This window comes from Eufriesea mexicana, unplaced genomic scaffold, assembly GCF_001483705.2.
Source record: "Eufriesea mexicana isolate 0111107269 unplaced genomic scaffold, ASM148370v2 scaffold9296, whole genome shotgun sequence".
NCBI classification, from domain to species: Eukaryota; Metazoa; Arthropoda; class Insecta; order Hymenoptera; family Apidae; genus Eufriesea; species Eufriesea mexicana.
Genome location: NW_016917025.1, coordinates 203509 through 220680, shown reverse-complemented (window position 1 = coordinate 220680; position 17172 = coordinate 203509). Strand labels below are relative to the sequence as shown.

At 34.9% G+C, this 17172-nt stretch overlaps 1 protein-coding gene and 1 long non-coding RNA gene across 2 annotated transcripts; both read left to right on the top strand.

Annotated features, from left to right (window-relative positions):
- Positions 1-8056: 8056 nt before the first annotated feature.
- On the top strand, positions 8057-11125 carry LOC108553099 (integrator complex subunit 12). Its single transcript, XM_017907864.1, has 4 exons — positions 8057-8129; positions 9564-10167; positions 10567-10888; positions 10971-11125. The coding sequence occupies exons 2-4, from the start codon at positions 9751-9753 to the stop codon at positions 11123-11125; spliced, it is 894 nt and encodes a 297-aa protein (XP_017763353.1). The 5' UTR covers positions 8057-8129; positions 9564-9750.
- A 487-nt stretch (positions 11126-11612) lies between these two features.
- On the top strand, positions 11613-15246 carry LOC108553092 (uncharacterized). The gene is made up of 2 exons (XR_001890605.1): positions 11613-11917; positions 14948-15246. It is a non-coding gene; the product is annotated as an uncharacterized LOC108553092 (long non-coding RNA).
- The last annotated feature ends 1926 nt before the right edge of the window (positions 15247-17172 follow it).

Genomic DNA, 17172 nt, shown 5'->3' with positions numbered 1-17172 from the left:
ACGTAATAGAGGTTGGATGTTGTTGCTCGCTTACTCGTTTATTCTCTCTCGCTCAAGTTTGAGAGGCACTTGTTGAATTTCAGGGGTTACGTTTTAGGTTTTTCGAATAAACCTTTTGATAAATGGCAACGCACGAACTGGCCGACCACAAAACGACTACCTGCCTCTATACTATTCGCTTTTTTATACGCAATCTGATACTAAACATATATCGAACAATATCGTTGTGTATTTACACGTAAAATATGCTTTTCTATCTAATTCATTTCACGATCTTTTGCTTTTTCATTTTCTACGGCTGCTACCTTGAAAAATACCTCCTAATAAAAATTCGTTTGAAAAAATAATAATCCCTCGCCTAACTGATTGTTTGCGTTAGATTCTATAACAATCCTATCATTTCACGATACAAAAACGATTCGCTTCAACGACGATCGCATGACACCTGACGTTTCTGTATATAAACTAGTTCACGTGCACTTTTTTGGTAGCAGACTGACTGGAGCCATTTGTGTACTTAACGGATTCAAGGGATTAACCGACGGTAGCTGTGTGCGAGACATAACTGACCCAGTGCAAGTGCACTGGCTTAAGATTACCAAAGTGACGTTCATGCTCTATTCCATGGAAAACAACCTTTCACCCATCGTCACCCTTCAAGTTACTTTTCTTTTATACCTGTGTTGTAATTTTCTTTGGGATCTATTCCTGGACTTCACGCCTTCCTTTAGGCTTTTGTTCTAATTTCAAGGTCTTTGTGTATAGGATTTTCAATGGGTAACTCGTAAACTGCAGCATAAGCACCTTAAATCATGTTTACCGACATAAACAAACAAAATGGCCGCCTATCAATCGAATTATGCATTCCAAGTCCTAATTTTATAAAAAATAATGTTATATTACAAAATTACTAACTGCATATTTCAATGTTAACTAGATTTATACTTACTAATAATTGATTAACAGTAAGAGTTGCTTAAATGCGATGATCACAAACAAATTCTAAAAAAAAAGTGTATATTAGAATATAAATTATTTAATTATTAATTACCTTTTGCCTAACTTACAAAAATTGAAATTGTTCGATATTTTATACATTTGCAAGTCTGAATCTTTTGTATCGAAGATACATTAATACTTAAATTCCAAAATGTAAATTGAATATATACAACTTTATCAAACTAGTTGATTGTTTACCTGATCGGTAATAAACTTTCTACTTTACCTACTGAAGGCAATTGTAACATAGAATCTTGTCGAAAGAAAGACGATAGAAATCTTTTTCGATATGTTGCCTAAATCATTGCTAACACGAAATATATAACGACAGAAATTGAATAATTACGCATTTACGCGTAATCATAAGAGAAACGATAAAACATTAACCAAATTATTATTGAACATGTGTACACAACAAATTCATAATAATAAGGTAATGTATAATAAAGGTTCACTGCAGAAGGGAATAATAAAAGATTATTATGTAAAGTTACCTTTCAACGAAGAAGATTAAACCAACAAATATGTATTAAACTCTTGGCATGTATATGCTCATATGTCATATTGTACTCGTAATTGAAACCACTAACCTAGAAATACTTTCCTTATCGAATTCATCCCATTTCTAACGTTTCACACGTCTGTGTAGTAAAAATTTGTTACGATTTCATGTCTTTGAGAGAGAATCGAAGAAATCGGAAACGCCTAAAATGTAACCCCAAATTTGTCAACGAGATATCATATACATAGAAAAAATTACACACATACCATTCATCTGTTTCATTCTCGAGCAGAAATATCAAACAATCATTGCAAACACTCACATATCTCACTCAAATAAACGATACAAAAGATACAATAAACGATTACACGACATTCACATCCATTTGCAGTACGTTGAACGCGTCCTATGCAGGTTTCAACACGCTTAACGGAAACTTCAAAATGATTGGTGCACAGAATAGCGCGGAAAAGAAAATAAAGGATGCTATGTTTTTTGAACCGTTGATAGGTGGGAGCAGTCGCGGTCGCTATCGTTCGATGTGTGCATACGTCTGGCGTTTATCGGTGAGATTTAACATGACAAAACGCTCGTGAAATCGAATGTCACGTATCAAAATGACGTTCAAAGCGTGCCTTTTGCAGGGAGACAAAAGCGGTCGTAATTAATGCTTTTAAACGTGCGCGCTGTACTGCACAAGCTCCTTTTGTCAGTTGGACACATTGTGCTCGACAAATGTTTACGAACGACCACAGAGTAGCAGAGCGTGCACGGTGACAGTGGCTGTCGCGCCGCGGGGCTGAAACGCGCAGTTTTCGTGCGGGTTTTCAGCGAATGCGACACATTGAATGGGAAAGGCACGGTCCGATTTCACCCGCGAGGTTTAATTACTTAATTACGTTAACGCTCGATTTTCGTGACGTGTCGACGAGCCACGCGGGCTAAACGATTCCGTTAGTTTCACGGCAATTTCGTGCGCAGTTCTCTTCACTCTCGATTAAAGTATGACCGTGCGATACGCATTCGTAAATTCGTTTCGCGGCATTTTGCGTTGAAAACCAGAAAGCTTGCGTCTGCAATAGATTTCAGATTTTCTAACGAAAAATATAACATCTTGTTTTACGATAACCTTCGTGTTATATGAGATATCACGATTTAACTTGTAAATAGAGTAAGTTGATTAATCTCTAATAAACTGATACGTAATATTTACGAATAATCTATATAGTTGTATGTACCGTAACATTTTGCGTAGTAAATATTTTTTTAAATAATTATATAATATAAGATATTAATTATAAATTAATTTATACATATGTATAATAATTTTTAGGTTATTTGGTTACTGAAGGAGTAATTTATTTTTAAAATTTGAAAAAATAACGAAATTATAAAAACATCGTACAGGAACATAATTGAATTTAATATAGTCGTTTATCAAGTAAAGTAAGTGTAAAATTATTTATAAATTAAGCAATCAAAAATATTAAAAGTTTATTTTCCTTTATTCACATTTAATGTTTTATCTTTTTACTTTATAGGTTACTGTTTCAAAAATATTTTAAGGAACTATCATATCAGGTCATTTAAGTTTATAAATATTTAATAAAATCCTGTATCATCATTTCTTGCAACAGATAAGATGTACTTTCCACATCCTTTTTCTAGTTTGAATTAGAGAAATTTGTGCATTTGATTTATTATACTGTCATTAGTAATTTTTATCACATTACACGATCAAAGATCGCAATTACTTTTGCACATGTGTCAATCACTGGTGACCTACGAAATTTCAACAGAATATTCGAAAATTAATTTTTAAGATTATATATATACACGTCGTTTTTCCATCATTAATTCTGCATTTTTCAATTGAGTTTTATTAATCTTATTTTATTTTTTTCTTGCTAATCAAGGAAATTTACTTTGTTTTAATGCCAAGAATTCTCTATGAATTCCATTATTTGCGATCAAACTGACAATTATCTTTCTTCCCAGGGTCTCCATTTATTCGAGCTATTTCGGATGAAGCATATGCGGCACGACTGGTATGTTGTGAACCTCCCTTAATGTCGATAGTCGTAAAGTCATAAAACTTCCGGTAGTGCTCGTTTGCACGATCAAACGAAAGGCGCTAATTCGAAGATGCCAGTACAATAATATTGGTTGTAAAAAGGATGATCATTTCCGTGATTGTAATTTTATCTCTGTACTAAACTGTCATTAAAAGTAAATTGAATTAACTTTTTCATAATTATACTTTTGATTTTAAATTTTCCTATATCATATTAAATGCGAAAATGTATAAATTTATGTATTTCAATGAGCTTGTAATTTTATAATTAATTTTATATTACTAACGATAATGAATAGTAGAGTCTTGTAGTAAAATCTTCTGTATTTAATTATTGTTTCAATTATAGTTGTCGATATACTACAATTGCTTGATAATAAATGAAATTGAATACCTCATTCATGAAAAAAGTTTTCATTTATTAAACTTAATTTTTCTGATTTCAGATGTTCTGTGAAAATGCAAATCAAGTCCTATTGCTTGTCTTCAAATTCTCTATGTCCTACAAAAGCAGTACCATTAACAATTGGAAATTTGCGCGATTGATGTTTCAATCTTAATTAATGGAGTTGCAGTCTGGAAAATGTATCAGTAAACTCACGTTAGAATTCTAAAATTAAATGAAAACTTGTACATGTGATTACAAATACCACGCTAAATGGCGTTATGCAACGATGCATTTTACATTCAGACGTATCTCTCTAATAACACCAACCAGTATTTCTATAAAAGTTCATCGACATTATCGATTACACCTGAGAGCTGCAAAAAATGTTTGCAACGTCGTAAATTAATCGTTCTAGAGTTTCTGTTACACTTTCATATCTTACAACCACAGTTGACGAAATCACGTATACAGTAGCTACGAATAAGCAAGTCATCTTCAAAAATGATCATCGAATTGTATGTTTTAGATAAAATTGAGAAAGCGTGATTAATCATTTTGATTAACGATAATCATGCATTATAATTACAAGACATGTGAGTACTATTTTTCTTCTTTTAATAAATTCTGACATGTTTTATATAATATAAAATTTTATGGTTGGCTAATGGAGTTTTAATTTGTTTTAAAGCAGTGGACAAATTGGTGAATATATGTTATTCTGCTGTTATCGTGAGTGCATCGATATTTATGAGAATTTTTTGTGTGTGTAAATTTGAAAGTTGAATGTAATAGCATAGTACTTGTTACATAAACTTATTAAGTTGGAACTGGAGCAAACTTGAAATTATCATTTCACGAAAGTTACACCTATTGTTCCTGCATTGTTTGAAACTGCACCACAGGACACGAAAGCTGGCCAATTCCAGTTCTAGCTTGGATTTGTGACGTCGCGACAATGGCCAGATTAAATTCGGATATCGCGTTGGTGAGGCAATCGTTCACTGAAATTATTATCAAAATTTTAATCTCTTTACAGTCTTTAGATTCTAACGAGTAGTAAAAGTTTCAAAATAATCACATTTGCACAGCCTAGTTTATTCTATCATGAAATTATATATAATGCCACAATTTCCCATGATTTTTAGCACATCGTTTATGAAATTTCTATATAAAACAATTTTAACAGCAATATACAAATACGATTTTAGATATGTAATAGAAAAGAAGAGTAAGTCAGGAAAAACCGTAATAAAGAATACAACCTATTTTTAAAACTCGAGAGGTATTTTGAAGAAATTTTAAGAAAAAGACTCCGAAAGGAAAAGTAAGATTTTATAAAAGCGTCCCTGTTCCATGGATGATACGAGAATTCCTCGAATGCGCTGTTCACGCGATATTTTAATACTTTTGTAGCTTGTCGTTCGCGCAAGTAAATCTTCGCTGTGATAAGCTCTGCCAGGAATCTCACCCCCGCAAAGCATCCGCCGTTTATAAGAAATGTTTTCAAAGTTTATGAGGTGATGCGATGGTTCGTCGTTGGTATGGATCGAACGCTTTTACCCCTTTCTTTTTAAATAACAAAATCGACAAGGAAAATGCGGCAGGCGTCGTAAAATTTCCAATAAAAATTCCAGTAGATGAAAAATCGTCGCAAAATAATGTAACAAAAATTTTCTATCGTAAATATTCTATATCTCATGTATTTTTCATCTTATTGTATCATATCATATGACATTATTTATTATATTTATAGTAATTACTAAATAATTTTATTATTTTTTTATAGATATAAGAAATAATGGATTTTCATATGAACTGATACACAATTTCACCATAAATTGACAAGTTAATGAATTAACTAGATTTTACACATGGAAATTAAAAATTGACAAACGGGTTGAATACTATTTATTCTTTCAACACGACAATGTCAACTATGAAAGAAAATAGGGCTCACAAAGAAATATTTCTTATGCAAACAAATTCAAGTGAAGAATGGACCCTATAATCAAGATGAAAAAATTTCTAAAAGACCATATGCAGAATGAAATCCTCACAGCGATACAATGCAAACAGGTAAACAAACCTTCTCTAATTCTCTCCAAAGATGCGTTTCCACATACGAGCAGTTTGCAGAATTAATTAACATATCCCTATTATCGCATCGATCAAGAAGGAAACCGAAATGGGTCATTCTCTATATCAATACGTCATACGCTTCATCAAAATAATACATCACTCGTGACATACTCGAAGCAAATTCCGACCACTCCAGCACCCTTGGCAAATACATTAACCCAATCAAAACGACTCCACAAAAGACTCGAAACACCCCATCACGTCCAAACTATCGACCTCAGCCTTATCCACTCCTTCGCTAAATTCGCCGACCCCTGAACCCTTTTCAACCTCCGGCGACCCTTTTAAACTTCCACCCCTGGTCCTCAGAAATAGCCGAGACATCGCGAGACACCGATCTCGCGACCGATCTCGTTCCCTTCGAAGGAGAACGTGGCACGGAGGAGTGGTGTGGGTCGGAGGCGAACGAGCCGAAGAAGACGTAGGAAGCATAAACGGAGGAGGAAAGGAAAGGAGGCGGCTGCGGAGGCGGCGACGACGGCGTCGGCGGCGACGACGATGACGACGACGGTGGTGGCGGCGGGGAGACGCGTAGCTCACCTGGCATACCAGCAGAGTATCGCGACACATTTTGATCGAATTCTTCTCGAGGTCGAGGAATGCTGGTATCTCCGGTAGATATTATTACATATTTAGGTGGAACGGTGCGCTCCCGGAGGTAATACACTTAGACGTATTCTCTCTCGGTGCGCGTTGCCGCTGATGCCGGTGTTAGTGACGGTGTTACGTAGGTATTGGTGCCGGTGGATAGGGTGACGACGATGGTGGTGGTGGCTGGCGGTGCAACGGGGGATATGTATCTAGCTTTACTCGCGCACACCGCTCTATAACCGTGCCTCTGCTCCGACCTCGAAGGATCGCAGTTCTGCGCGATATCCTGCATATCTCGGCATACCGTCCTCGTCGTTTCCGACATTGTTCCCCGGCCCCGGCCCCGACCCCGGTGTCCCGGCTCCAGCTCCCGATCCACCGGCGAATAATCCTACTCGTTCGACGTCTACCGGGCCCGGCTTCTCAGCTGGATTCCACTCGATTCTGGTACCGTGCTTGCAGCCCCGAGAACCCGCCACTGTCCATAATAATTGAACGGTTTTTCGGTTCGTCTTACGTAGATACTACGTTGAGCAGCATCGAAGCTTTCGATTCAGTTCAGAGGGAGTAATTTGCGGTAAAGGAGCCTTTTGTATAGCAGTTTGGGTTTTTGATTGGTCCGATGGTAAATATGTTTGGGTGATTGGTTCATTGTTTATTTAGGTGGACGACTGTTAGTAGGGAAACAAAATAAGGGACCGTGTTTGAGAGTATTTTATTTCAATGAGTTTGTATGGGTAATTGTCCGTATGTTTATATGATTTGCTTGTTTTGTGTTTCAGGTGGAATGAATAATGGTATGGAGAGCGAATGAGAAGAGAGTACAGTGATTTGATAAAATTTGGAAATAATGAAATGGAAGTTGCTTAGATGAAATAATATGAAGATTTCTCAAATGCCCACCTTGTAAAAATAGGGTATAATACCAAGAATAAAGAAAAAGAAATAATAATCAGGAATTTCAATTGCATTTAAAATGCAGAATTCTTCTATACAGGTCCATTTGTTTTCCTATAATACAGAATAAAACTGAATTCGACATAAAATTAAAATTGAAGTATTTATAAAATATGATATCAAGTATTTAATTTTTAGGTCCAAAGAGAGATTCTAAATATGAAAATTGAAAGCAATTTCATCGGTAAAAAGGTCTTTATATTCTTCCTGTATTCAACATGAATATTTAACGTGATTATAGAATGACCTATGGAAATATATACATTTAAATGATAATTATAAAGGCCTCATCGAAGTATATGTACACGTTCGGAATTACTGCTTTATTTAATATATTAGCTGAATCCAATGAACGTAATTAATAACAACGATCTCGTGGATCCAGATATCAGTAATTAGAACGAAACAAGAATGCACGTATTTATCAGCCTTCATAATGCCAAGTGGAGTAGATTGAAATAATTTATACACAAATGCAGGTGGTTAAAACGAACATAATATCTTCCATTCATCTTATTAACTCCAATTATTCATTATGAATAAAACGAATGAGATGTATTTAACAAATTTCTTATCGTTACTATAGCTTTTTCTCTTTTGCATAATAATCCTTCTTCGAAATAGATTATCTCCAAATTTAGAAACTTATTCTAATTAAAGATGATGATTCATTTTCTCTTGCTCATTTAACAGCAAGACTACCAAATTAACCAAGATGACTGATACCGGACTTTTTATCTTTTCATTCCTTATTTTTAGTTTTGACAAATCGGCAGATCTAGGAGCAAGTACAACTGTCATTCTTCAGTTTTCATTCCTACCTGTCTATTTTCACCTTACCATATGTCGTGTCATTTTTCTCCAGGAATCGTGGTTTTCGCAAGATATTTTCGCCGACATTCATAGCCGGTCGATCGTATTATATCGTAACTGCGGCAGACCGGTTGGCAGCTTGACAGCTTAGAAAACAATGGTGCATCGACGCAATTTTATCGATGTACGATCGGCCGAGCAAGTCGATACTCAAGTTGATAAATATCAACTACTTTCCTTCGGTGCATTTCACAATGGACGTCCATCCGAAGTTTTGCACCAGCATCGTTACTATTCGTACAGTCGTACTGCTCGAGTTCACCTCCGTTGCGAACTTTTAATATCACTTTCGAGCTTACAAAGATCCTTTGACGTTGAATTTCTGTTCGTGTCAACGAGAATTCGGTAGGATCTTGCCAAACTTGTGAATCTTTAGACGGGGTAAGAATGAAAATATCACCTTCTCGAGTTTCGTTCTTGCTCTTTGAAATGCCGTCTTTGCTCTATACCTTCGCTAAACGAGTAAATTCATTCTGTTATACTCGTTGGATTCGGAAAATCATTTTATTTGTTTGACAATCATTTCGTGGTTCGACTGCGATCGTATTACTCGTAATTAATTCCAATTCTAAACAATTTCCTGTATAATTCGCATCGACCAAAATTATCATATTATAAAGCTACTCGTGTAGCAATTACATCTACTTAACCCTTTGCATACCTCGTTCGTCATATGCAATTATAGCACGAATTTAGTGGACAATTTCTACATCTCATACAGTATATCAAACATACGAGAAATAAATTTCAATTCACACCTTTCATACAGATATCTTTTATATTTCTTGCAAATGTAAACAGTTTTTAACATTGCTAAACGAATCATAATAACCTGCTCATGATATTTTATTTTTGCAGGTATTATGAACGTGCAGCTATTTGGACAGAATTAATGTCGACTTTTATTTAAATATAAGCATAATTATACATATTTATTTCCATTCTATTACTACGATTATTACTATCATTTGTGTACAGTATACTTAAAGTCGATAAGCTAATGAAACATACTAAGACACATACGTATCTTATCTCTGCAGAGGTACTTGGGCAGGCAAAGGATTGAATCGACTTCTCCATTCAAGTGTCCATTCCTTCACACTTTACTTATCCAGAAAACCCGTTACTCATAACTTGGAAAGAAGCACGAGAAACTTTATACGAGATGTAAAAAGTGGAGAAGAAAAAAAAGCGTCCCAGGGGAAAGTTGTTTCGGGAGCGTGCATAATGTACGAGGATACGGAAGATACTTCTGACATCGAGGAAGATTTCTTCAACGCGTTAGCGCTGCTACATTCGACGGAGGACGACAGCGCGGAGAAACTTCGTAAAATGCTCGATACGTCGATCGAGAAGAGGTATGGCTTTGACAAAACTTTGATGGCCAGGATGCCGAAGAAATTTTTACAGAGCACGAAAATCCGTGGCAAATCGTTCGCGAACGAGAAGTCGGAAACGTCACCGGGCAAGAAGAGCATCGGCGCGAAGAAAACCGGAAGCGTGTTACTTTCCGTGAATAACACGGAGAACGATTGGAAACCGCTGAGAATATTTAACGCGAATGTGGAAGACTGTAGCGAGAAGGGAGACATCCCGAGGATATCTATTCCGGACGAAGGGTCTGGAGATGGACTCCTCTGCAAGGTTTCTGTGATAATTTTATCAAATTATTTCGAATAGTAGATTAAAACTTTGTTTTAGCGTTGTACATAAAGTGTTGTACACTTAGTGTAAGTATTTAATACTGTTATTAATAATAATAATAATTTTATATTAATATTATTGTTATATTATTATATAATTATTACGATTATTATGTGAATCTTAATATTTTGTTTAATGTACTTGAATTTTTTATACGTTAAATGTTATACTAATATTTAAGATATATTAATAATAAATTTGTATTTATGCTACAAATATTTAACATATGCCAATCTTCACATTGGTAATTTGATAATACTGTTTCGCACATTTTGATTTTTAATTTAGTTTGGAATAACTTAATCCTAATATACCGAATTTTATTTCGTCGAATAAAAGGTGTGTAACGGAGCAAAGCTAGGACCACTGATACTGCTGGAATGTCAAGAGTGTCAAGAAGTCTATCATCCCCTCTGCCATCAACCCCCTGTCGTCGACATCGACGTCTACGATCCCAGAATCGTGTGGCGGTGTAGAAAATGCATGGACACCTCTTCCGTAAACTCTGCCACTGCCTTGGATGAAAAGAAAGTGAAAAGATCTCGTTCGCCCAACGACGAGGACAAAGCCAAAGAAGCTTCTACAAAGGTGAACAAACCGCAGAAATCGAATGGAAATCTTCTGAAAAATGAAGCTAGTATCGCTGATCAAACTTCGCCTGGTGAATATATACCATTTTATCTATTCCCATTCTAATCTGTTTATTTGCACGTAGAATAAATGGAAGATGTTTGTAACTATAGATATTTCCCAAAACACTGATTCTATCGATGAGGACACATCAAGCACGAAAGGTTTTCTGCATTTAAACCAGAAGACCACGAAGACTGCATCGTCCAGCCAATTAAGAAAACGAATTGGTTCCAAACTTTCAGTTAATCGTTCTATAGTAAAATGACAATAGTTATTAATTGAATATTAATAAATAATTATTGACTCCAATTTACAGCTTTTCTTTGCAATTCAGAAATTTGGTTTCTCATGGATTTACTATTTTTCTTTAGATTCTACTCTTGATGGAACGAATAAATCTGACATTAAACTACCTTGTATCGTTGTCATCTTTATTCGGTTTCTACAATTAATCCAAATTCTAAATGAACTTTATTTCATAAAATTCTACAAGGTAAACGAAAATATTCAGAGATATTGGTACATAATCGAACTGCGTGTAATGATTGAGAGATATTAATTAATCATCCAATTTCTGCCAAAGATAGTTTATAAAATAACAATCACTTTAAAATTCCACCTCACAAGTCTTGCAAAAATCGCCAATCTTCAATTTATGGTACTCCACAAAATACCAAGCAATGGGAAGAGGAAAAGACAGGAAACGCAGAGCATCAGTGAAGAATAAAATATTCGAACAAGTACATGCACGGTACGTTTTATTAGTTAATTACTTATTACATGTACAATGGAAAACGCATTTTCGAAACGTCTATCTCTCTTTCAAACAAATCCACGCTATTTCACATTTCACTCCCGTCAAAGAACACTCCAATCACAGCACAGAGCGCTTTATTTAATCCGATTACAGATGTTACCCGTAAACGCTACACCAACTCAGTCAAACGAACGTATCCTTCGAATGTGAAATCAGAAGAAGGAGGAAGTAAATAAATAAATGGAACACGAAGAAAGACACACGTTTGATCGCCTCACTCTCGTTCAACCCTCTATTTTGGTAATTTACAACATGTATCTATCATTGTCGCACGGTTCGTTCCGTTTGCGGTGTTCGTTCCTCGTATTAAGGTCAACGGAGTTCAATTACCTTCGGCAGCCATGCCGAAGTTTTAGTCAGACTTGATGCTCGATCACTTTCGCTCTAATTGATCGTGCGTACGAGAGAAGATCGAGCGTCCATGCGAGGCGCCAGAAAATTACAGACAGCCCCGAGCACACCTTGTTCCGTGACGAATCGTAAACCAGTTTTCTTTTAATCTTATCATTCGATTAATTCGTCATTCGATATTAACCCCTCTACAGTCTTTCTTATAGATTGATGCCGATTTTCTACTCTGAATTTTATTGCTAATTGAACATAGAATTATCGAGCTCGAAGGATTTCGAAATACCTGAATGCAGGTTTTGATAGATATTTTTGTTAAGCTAACAAGATCGTCAAACGATTAGGCGAAAATACAGTAGGAGGGTTAAATTCTTTGAATCAGATTGATCCATGGTATACAACGATGTATAGAATTATTTTTGAATTATTGGAAACTGATTTATAATCTTGGAACGAAATGTACTAGATTATGTTTTCTATAGTAGGTACAGTATAATTCGAAGACGTAAAAGAACGCAATGTGTTTATTTTAAATTATAGTTGAGATATTAAATGTAATTACTTCTGCCTTCTTTTTAGTTGATCTATAATTTTAATATCATATTTCGTTTCCAATAATAATTTACAATATTCGCTTCATGGACTTTGATTTAATAAACTAACCATTTGCACTGGATACCATTTTTTAGTACATTTTGAAATCCATTTAAAATAATTTTACGAGAAATAAAGCTTTTATCTTATTTAAAAGAATTTAACTTTTCATATATTAAATTACTGCCATTCTTGATAGTATCAATACGTATTGTCTCACCATCGTTAAACTCTATAATATCATTAAAAAAAAAAGTATAAATTTTAATTATAATTATAAAAGTATAAAATTTAAATTCGTCTTAATTGCAATTATAAAACGCTATAATATAATAATATCAAGTATCAATAGGATATAATGGGTAAAAATAATACACCGTGGATAAAGAAATTTTACAAAGTTTTCAAAAATGTCCACGTGGTTGTCCAGTGCAAAAAATTAACTGATTCTTAGACACAGTGGTCATAAGTCACGAAACTCTGCGAGATGTTTCATTAGCGAGATCCAATGCTCAAAACTAGAATTCTGTGATAATACATAACAGACTTGCGATTCAAAACGAGTATTAGTGTGAAAAGAAGAGAAAATCTCGAGAAAAATATAAATAACCGCTATTCTTTAACTACGTTAGCTTAATTAGGTACTCTACAGAAGACATTGCGTATACTTTGCGAACTTTTATACAAACACAAAAGCGTTATCATAATACAGCAATTTGTGCCGATTATCACAGAATTGTCGATCGCCTAAGTAATCCGCGTATCAAGAAATGAAAGCTGTAGAAAAAATTGATGCGTTTCAACGTATCGTCGCTTAAAACAATTTTGATAGCGTATTCGTGCTGGAAAGCACCGTGCATAAAAAAAACGTTCGTGTAGAAATTTCTTTTCGAATTTTTGGAAAAATTTGAAATTTTTCATCTGGATAAACCGTAGACCAAAGCATTTTTCTAATTCCTCTCTAATTTGACCAAATGGCCATTCGTCGATATTTCCTAGAATCGAGTAATTCCTAGAAATCCAAGTTACGAGAGCCGTTTATCCAATCGATATGTCCTCGTTACATTGTTATTGCTAATTAAAATCCTCAATCGAGTCTACGAAGCTTCTGACATACGGAATTCCTAAATCTCTCGTGAAATTCATCGAGAAATAAATATATATATATACATGCCTTACTTGCAAATAACTATACATAAAATACGGACTTGCAACTAAATCTCTTTACTCTAAAAGAAAAGAAGAGAAGAAATAATTCGAAAATCTTACGAGCAAATACTTTAATTAACTTCATCGTTAGCTTCACTTGCTAATTCCCCCTTTAATATTACTCTGTGATAGTGCGAACGTATTCTGGTAATAAAAGTCCCGCAACTTTCTCCATTGTGATCTCGACAAATTCGATCTTTTAAAGATGAAATTTTAAATACGCGGTAGAACTCGCGTTGTCGGGTTGTAAAAAGCACCTTTTGAAAGTACTAATGTGCGTGCATGCAACGATTTAGAGATATTAAATGAATAGTATGTATGTATATATACCTCTAAAATTTGTTCCAGCATTTTTCATCCCTCTTCAACCCTCATAAGAGGGTATTCCAGTCTAGAAGAGAATTTCTTAACTGATTTGTAGTATACGCGAAAGAAATATCACTTTTGAACGTATTTCGTACAATTATTCTTCGCTTTATGCAAGACTGAGGTCATTTGGACAAATGGCAGCACAGATTGAACATCTTGTGGCGCAAATGAAGTATTTCAGCATCTTCTCTTAATCTATGCAAGTGTGAATGTCGTCTGAACCAGAGCAGGTAATGCAATGTCGAATTTTTCAATTTCTTTTCTTCGTTTAATCTCTGAAAGAAAATTTATTTCCAATTCAAACGACAGTCACATGTTACATTATGTACGTGCAAAAGCGCAAGATAATTGGCCTGATAGTTCTCGAGGAAAACTCGTTTAAAATTCTCCGCATTGGTATAATGTGCGTGGCATAATTTCGGCAATTTTACGAATATCGTGTTAACATTTTAGGAACACATTTTTATGGCTCGAGCCACGAGAAAATGCAAACGTCCAAAAATCGAAACTTCGTACCTCCTAGATTAGAACACCCTCTTAATCATCGAATGATCGATCTTCGTCACCGTCCCTTCTTAATCCCAGTATTAATCGCGATAAAATGATTTCTCCCGCTTTATCCCCGTTATTTTTCGACTATATTCGTGTCTGTATATCTGTGGGTTTGTGTGCATTTGCTCTATGTACATGTACGTAAGGGGAGCAAAGTGCAAGTGTGGCGATTTTAATATATAATCGTTATAATTATAGTGGTGGTATCACTCTGCTCCAGAACCCGCTTTGAACTACTTTACATAATAAACCTCATGTCCGAACGGCGCAAGGAGACGTTCAACCTAATTCATGACAGTGCCATCGTGCCAAGTGGCTGACATCAATTAAATAAAGATTCTGACACATGTCAAGGTTGCTCCAAGTTGCACCTCGTCAACGCATCGTGTCGCTCTGGCATCGACGACGATGATACTACTTTACATAAACCGTGTTAGGTTTCTTCGTCCCTTGACCGCGAGCGACTGCTCGTTAAAGAATCATGCTCGTTTATGTAACGGTAACAGTTATGTACAAGCTTTCTATAAAATCATATACCGAGATGAATCACGATGAATACAATGCCATCTTCAATGTATGTATTAATTGTCAATGCATATCCGTGAGCCCTGGCGTACAAAGTGTTTCGGGACGAGGGTAAAAGATTTTAAAGAATTGTTCGAGGGATTATTTCTTGTGCGAAAGATACTGTATCGATATAGGTTTACATGATCATTTCCTCTTCATAATTAGTCGAACGATAGAAATTCGAGTTTAGTATAATTATGTAATTATTTTTTGAGCTTAATGGTACTGCAACTTGTGGATATGAAAAATTGTAAAATCTCTTTCTAATATAATATAATATAATAACAATATAATATAATATAATTCAATTCAAGATGTTAGTATAGTAAAAAGATTGATATTAGATTGCTTTAAATTGTCCTTCGTTACTCTGTTACTCATATTGTGACATATTTTATGCTTATAGGTAAATATCAGAGTGTAGAATGTATCACAAAATCGTTCGAATAATTATATAAAACGTTTTATCGCAATTGTAATAAAATCATCAATTTTATTATAATAGTATTCGAATCGTGGTCCTTAAGCTCGAATATAAACATTGCACGGGCAATTTAATAAATTACTGCGCTGATGATAATTATGTTTATCGGGTGTAACGCGTTTATTACGGGAACGATAAATTTTTAAACAATAATTAAATCTATATCGATACTTTCATAATTTCGGCAATTTTACGAATATCGTGTTAACATTTTAGGAACACTTTTTTATGGCTCGAGCCACGAGAAAATGCAAACGTCCAAAAATCGAAACTTCGTACCTCCTAGATTAGAACACCCTCTTAATCATCGAATGATCGATCTTCGTCACCGTCCCTTCTTAATCCCAGTATTAATCGCGATAAAATGATTTCTCCCGCTTTATCCCCGTTATTTTTCGACTATATTCGTGTCTGTATATCTGTGGGTTTGTGTGCATTTGCTCTATGTACATGTACGTAAGGGGAGCAAAGTGCAAGTGTGGCGATTTTAATATATAATCGTTATAATTATAGTGGTGGTATCACTCTGCTCCAGAACCCGCTTTGAACTACTTTACATAATAAACCTCATGTCCGAACGGCGCAAGGAGACGTTCAACCTAATTCATGACAGTGCCATCGTGCCAAGTGGCTGACATCAATTAAATAAAGATTCTGACACATGTCAAGGTTGCTCCAAGTTGCACCTCGTCAACGCATCGTGTCGCTCTGGCATCGACGACGATGATACTACTTTACATAAACCGTGTTAGGTTTCTTCGTCCCTTGACCGCGAGCGACTGCTCGTTAAAGAATCATGCTCGTTTATGTAACGGTAACAGTTATGTACAAGCTTTCTATAAAATCATATACCGAGATGAATCACGATGAATACAATGCCATCTTCAATGTATGTATTAATTGTCAATGCATATCCGTGAGCCCTGGCGTACAAAGTGTTTCGGGACGAGGGTAAAAGATTTTAAAGAATTGTTCGAGGGATTATTTCTTGTGCGAAAGATACTGTATCGATATAGGTTTACATGATCATTTCCTCTTCATAATTAGTCGAACGATAGAAATTCGAGTTTAGTATAATTATGTAATTATTTTTTGAGCTTAATGGTACTGCAACTTGTGGATATGAAAAATTGTAAAATCTCTTTCTAATATAATATAATATAATAACAATATAATATAATATAATTCAATTCAAGATGTTAGTATAGTAAAAAGATTGATATTAGATTGCTTTAAATTGTCCTTCGTTACTCTGTTACTCATATTGTGACATATTTTATGCTTATAGGTAAATATCAGAGTGTAGAATGTATCACAAAATCGTTCGAATAATTATATAAAACGTTTTATCGCAATTGTAATAAAATCATCA